This window comes from Salvelinus fontinalis, chromosome 12, assembly GCF_029448725.1.
Source record: "Salvelinus fontinalis isolate EN_2023a chromosome 12, ASM2944872v1, whole genome shotgun sequence".
NCBI lineage: Eukaryota > Metazoa > Chordata > Actinopteri > Salmoniformes > Salmonidae > Salvelinus > Salvelinus fontinalis.
This window is the reverse complement of record NC_074676.1, coordinates 31,831,523-31,837,906: the sequence shown is the minus strand read 5'-3', so window position 1 is coordinate 31,837,906 and position 6,384 is coordinate 31,831,523. Positions and strand designations below refer to the sequence as shown.

At 42.6% G+C, this 6,384-nt stretch overlaps 1 protein-coding gene across 1 annotated transcript in view; it reads right to left on the bottom strand.

The window, feature by feature from the left end:
- Positions 1 to 3,754: 3,754 nt before the first annotated feature.
- The window catches only part of LOC129867193 (large neutral amino acids transporter small subunit 1-like), a 44,576-nt gene continuing 41,946 nt past the window's right edge, over positions 3,755 to 6,384 (bottom strand). Inside the window, exon 10 of the mRNA XM_055940423.1 lies at positions 3,755 to 6,298. Coding sequence (XP_055796398.1) covers positions 6,243 to 6,298 — 56 coding nt within the window. The 3' untranslated portion in view covers positions 3,755 to 6,242. The remainder of the gene's footprint in view (positions 6,299 to 6,384) is intronic.

Here is a 6,384-nt window from a genome sequence, read left to right as displayed (position 1 = left end):
GAAGGAAGAAGCCACTGCTCCAAAACCGCCATAAAAAAGCCAGACTACGGTTTGCAACTGCACATGGGGACAAAGATTGTACTTTTTGGAGAAATGTCCTCTGGTCTGGTGAAACAAAAATAGAACTGTTTGGCCATAATGACCATCGTTATGTTTGGAGGAAAAAGGGGGAGCCTTGCAAGCCGAAGAACACCATCCCAACCGTGAAGCACGGGGGTGGCAGCATCATATTGTGGGGGTGCTTTGCTGCAGGAGGGACTGGTGCACTTCACAAAATACATGGCATCATGAGGGAGAAAAATGATGTGGATATATTGAAGAAACATCAAGACATCAGTCAGGAAGTTAAAGCTTGGGTCGCAAATTGGTCTTCCAAACGGACAAGGACCCCAAGCAAAATTCCAAAGTTGTGGCAAAATGGCTTAAGGACAACAAAGTCGAGGTATTGGATTTGCCATCACAAAGCCCTGACCTCAATCCTATCGAAAATTTGTGGGCAGAACTGAAAAAGTGTGTGCGAGCAAGGAGGCCTACAAACCTGACTCAGTTACACCAGCTCTGTCAGGAGGAATGGGCCAAAATTCACCCAACGTATTGTGGGAAGCTTGTGGAAGGCTACTCAAAATGTTTGACACAAGTTAAACAATTTAAAGGCAATGCTACCAAATACTAATTGAGTGTTTGTGAACTTCTGACCCACTGGGAATGTGATGAAAGAAATAAAAGCTGAAATAAATCACTTTACTATTATTCTGTCATTTCACATTCTTAACATAAAGTGGTGATCATAACTGACTGAAGACAGGACATTTTAACTATGATCAAATGTCAGTAATTGTGAAAAACTGAGTTTAAATGTATTTGGCTAAGGTGTATGTATACTTCCGACATCAACTGCAATATTAAAGCTGATCTAAACCCTATTTTTTTTTTGTATATGGAAAGTTGCCTCTATTACTATGTATCACAGTAATAACATAGTAGTTGCATAGTTGTTACTATGGAATTACATGCTGATAGGGTTTTAGCTGTATCAGTTATTGCACAATTGGAACAAGGATTGTGCAATTACTGTAGTTATTGTAATTTGGCTGCAGAGGAGAGTGTGAGAGGTGAGAGGTCTGTGTGATGTCACCTGATGACCTCAACCTTCTAAAATATTGTCCAAAAAAATGAAACATTTTAATTAACCTTTTTGTTCACTACTGACATTCTATGTTTTCACATTCAAATCAAAAGAATAATAAGGCAAAAGAACGCTGGGTCACACAGTTTCTAAACCTAGAGCCCCAACATTGCGATATTCCTGGGAACGGTTCGCGAAGCAGACTCGACAGACCAGGCCAGGGTTTGGGTAGTCAATGAGAGAGGTGAAAAGAATCTTCCTTAGTTGTTCATTCTTTCGATTTCTAAAGGCATAACCTAGATTCCAGCCAATATCTTAAGTCGTTGAACAAGGTGGCAAGGCCAGGTGTGCCTTCTTACAATTGTTGTTACCAACTCTTAGTCTATCCATGGATTACAGGCAACATCCGCACTGAGCTAAATGGTAGACCTGCCGATTTCAAGGAGCGGGACTCTAACCCAAACGCTTATAGGAAATCCCGCTATGCCTTCAGACGAACCATCAAACAGGCAAAGCATAAATACAGGACTAAGACTGAATCCTACTACAGAGGCTACGACACTCGTCGGATGTGGCAGGACTTGCAAACTATTACAGACTACAAAGGGAAGCCCAGCCGCGAGCTGCCCAGTGACATAAGCCTACCAGACGAGCTCAATTACTTCTATGCACACATAGAGGCAAGCAACACTGAAGCATGCATAAGAGCACCAGCTGTTCCTGACGACTGTGTGATCCCACTCGCCGTAGCTGATGTGAGCCAGACCTTTAAACAGGTCAACATAGGCCACAGGGCCAGATGGATTACCAGGACGTGTACTCTGAGCAAGCGCTGACCAACTGGCAAGAGATTTCACTGACCTTTTCAACCTGTCCCTGGCCGAGTCTGTAATACCTAAATGTTTCAAATAGACCACCATAGTCCCTGTGCCCAGGAACACCAAGGTACCCTGCCTAAATGACTACCTACCCGTAGCACTCAGGTCTGTAGCCATGAACTGCTTTGAAAGTCTGGTCATGGCTCACATCAATACCATCATCCCAGAAACGCTAGAACCACTCCAATTTGCATGCCGCCCCAACAGATGACGCAATCTCTATTGCGTTCAACACTTCCCTTTCCCACCTGAACAAAAGGTACACCTACGTGAGAATGCTATTCATTGACTACAGCTCAGTGTTCAACACCATAGTGCCCACAAAGCTCATCACTAAGCTAAGGACCCTGGGACTAAACACCTCCCTCTGCAACTGGATCCTGGTCTTCTTGACGGGCCGCCCCCCAGGTGGTAAGGGTAGGCAACAACACATCTGCCACGCTGATCCTTAAGACGGGGGATCCTCAGGGGCACGTGCTTAGTCCCCTCCTGTACTCCCTGTTCACCCACGACTGCGTGGCAAAGCACGACTCCAGCAACATCATTTAGTTTGCTGACGACACAACGGTGGTAGGCCTGATCACCGACGATGATGAGACAGCTTATAGGGAGGAGGTCAGCGACCTCGCCGTGTGGTGCGAGGGACGAACACGCGTGGTGCGAGGGACACGTGTGGTGCGAGGGATGAAAACGAGGGACGAACACGCCCAGATTCACATCAACGGGGCTGTAGTGGAGCGGGTTGAGAGTTTCAAGTTCCTCGGTGTCCACATCACCAACAAACTATCATGGTCTAAAAATATCAAGAAAGTTGTGAAGAGAGACTGAAAAGATTTGGCATGGGTTCCCAGATCCTCAAAAGGTTCTACAGCTGCACCATCGAGAGCATCCAGAACAGTTGCATCACCGCCTGGTATGGCAACTGCTCGGCATCCGATCCGTAAGGCGCTACACAGGGTAGTACATCAAGGGGCCAAGCTTCCTGCCATCAAGGACCTATATACTAGATGGTGTCAGAGGAAGGCCCAAAAAAATGTAAACGACTCCAGTCACCCAAGTCATAGACTGTTCTCTCTGCTATTGCACGGTAAGTGGTACTGGAGCACCAAGTCTAGGTCCAAAAGCTCCTTAAAGCTTCGACCCCCAAGCCATAAGACTGCTGAACAATTAATCACACGGCCACCCAGACTATTTGCATTGACCGACCCCCCCTCTTGTTTTTACACTGCTGCTACTCGCTGTTTATTATCTATGCATAGTCACTTAACCCCTACCTACATGTATAAATTACTTCGAATAACCTGTACCCCCACACAGACTATACCCCCTGTATATAGCCTCTTGTTATTTTATTGTGTTACTTTTTATTTTATTTTTTATTTAGTTTGTTTAGTAAATATTTTCTTAACTCTATTTTCTTAAAACTGCATTGTTGGTTAAGGGCTTGTAAGTGTTTCACCTGTTGTATTTGGCGCATGTGAGAAATACAATTTTAAATTAGATTTTAATCAATGCTGTTTCCATGTCACTTTAACAAAAAAATGCAATGTGACGACATTGATTCAAAGTTTTTTACCCAACTTTAAACTTAAATCCAATGACATGGTTTATATGTTTGTTGATTTGAAGTTGAAGTCACGTTAGTTGACAACTCTACAAAACTAGATGTTGAACGGATGTTTGTGCCCAGTGGGTTTGTCCAGACAAGTAGTCTGGACAAATGCATTAAAAAAATTAGTTACAAAGAGGATCGCATTGAAACATATTTTATTAACATGATAAGAACACAGAATAAAGGAGACCAAAAAAAATTGAGAATACATACATGTTTGGAAAAAAAACTGGATTTATTCATAAAGCACTTTCACAAATGCCCTGTAAAAAATGTGGGGACTAACAGTTCCTACAATAAATAAATAAGACCTTCTACAGTATTATTTAAATTAGTTAACATCTTCTGATGGCTGGAGTGTTAGCAAGCTATTCTGCTGTTCTACATACAATGACACATCCTCCAGGAAACCAATGGGAGGTCAGACTCATGAGCTGTATGGTTACCACAGTGACCACGTGGTCTATAGCACAACACATGTCATTGGCTTTACCAAGCTTTACTGTGCTACAATGTGGAGGAACACATTCAAATAAACAGGTCTGGACAAGCTTCTGCAGGATGATTTTTGTTAATACAGTACGCTGAACAGTTTTTTTCAGCAAAAAAATAAGAATAACAATGAATTAATAATCTCGTCAACCATCCACCTCCAGTCCTACGTCTCCCCTGTCCCACCCTCTGAGGCATCTGTATCCAAAGACTGTGTTTTTAACCTTTGCTCTGCTATGCCCTGCCGGCCTACCCACTTTTTGACGGGGAAACCACACCATGGTCCATACCTCATTAAACCTTTACCGCACAAATCTCATCATCACACTTAAAATGTGGAAATCATTTTATGAAGTTGATAGTTGCTGACAGTAGTGACAACGTACAGTAGACACACACAAGCACAGAAACAGACACCCTAAAACAATGAAATCATCTTTACAGCTGTGACCCTATTCTAAGACATATACACACCCACAATAGCCCATTCTAACCCCAAATTCTGAGGTTATTAGCCAGACTTGTCACAGGTAAAAAGTAGTCACTGTGACATCAGTGCTTCTATTGGGGGCCTTTGTTACAACCTGTCCTGTTTTAAAACTCTTCGACATAACAGTAGTTAATAGCAACAATACCCATGTGCATCTGATGATACCCACAAGATCATTGTGATCTAAGAACAAATTAAATCCTTGCTCGTAATGTATGTAGTCTGGATTGAGCTCAAGCAGGCAACTATTATGTTCACAAGTTTGCATTACATCAGCATTAAAAAAAACATGATGTTATATTTGTAAGATTTACAACCAGCTATATTATATTCCTGTGATAGTATAGGTCCACTGAGGTAAGACATGGTACAGTCGGAAGGCTACTGGTGATTTAATGACAAATCTACACACAAGCAAAAGGATCTCTGTAATTTGTATACTCGGAATAGTTGTAAAAATAACTATAATTATAATAATTATGTCCCACGCATGGTCTATTTGTGAACCAGAAATCTCACGGGAAACTAAGACGTCCTTGGATATACAAAAAAGTTAATTGACAGCATTAAAAAAAAGCTCCACTGCATCTACCTCATGAAAGTAGAAATTCATATCTACAAAGATTTAAAAAATAACGGCCAAAGCAGGGATTTACAAGATGGTGCACAAGGTGCAGTGAGCTGGTCTATTCTGCCGTAGATGGGGAGGGGTGCTATCATATAAGAATTATAACACTGACGCTCCAGTCACTGTTACACGTCCATTTCCCTGTCTACCCTCAGTCGTCAGCTTCTATGGGGTCAGATGAGTTTAAGTGTGTCTGTAGTCAGGGAACTGAATAGCCTTGGCTTTATCAGAGGCACTAGTATAATCAAATGTATATTTCACTATCCTTTCAAGATACATTAAACCTTTCCCCAAAAAAGCTGATAACAAAATCATACAAAAAAACAAACACCCAGACTACAACACATAATGTCTGCGTTCAACAGCCTGTAAGCTGCTGAAATAGAAGCCATGGCAACAAACAGACATGACGCCCTTCTGGGAAGCAGTTGACTCACTAACTGGGTAAATGGCAGAACTACTGTGAAACAGTGAGTCTACCTTGGAAATCTGAACAACAATTCTAGCTTTGGCCTACCAGGAAGTAGCACCAAGCCAGGCCACACATGTCTATCACAATTGACTGAAAGCACAGATTGCAACTACATGAACACAGGGATGCCAAACCTTCAGTAAAAGAATAGTTTGAACGAGAGGACATTTCTCTGCAAACAGAAGTAACATAATCCTCATAAATACAACACTTGTGAGCCGTGGTTCGGTAGAAAGACATTCAAAAATACAAAATCAACTAAATCAAGAAGAATGAAACAACGTTTGCAGTGAAAACCTGTCTGAAGGTATCCCAACAGCTACAGTATGAGCAGAGTGGAGGGGGACCGTGCTGGGCACAGCAGTCTAGCAGCATGGCTCTCCTGCACTAGAACACTAGGAGATCAGAAGGAATGATTAGACCTAAAAACATTGATGGGGGCTGAGTGAGGGTGTAGACTGGGAGCAGGTGCCTCCAGGGGTGAGGGGTAGAAAAGTGGTCACTGGGGTTGTATGTCGAGGGGCTTCGTCGCTTTAGCTCCTCTTCAGGATTCCTGTGGTACCACCCCAATCAGCTTCTGGCAAAGCGCCGTGGAAGAGACTGGAGAGAGAAACACACCGTAAGTCACAATCACTGTATAATCAGAAACAGACTACAATCATGCAGATAGGTCCAGAGAGTGCATT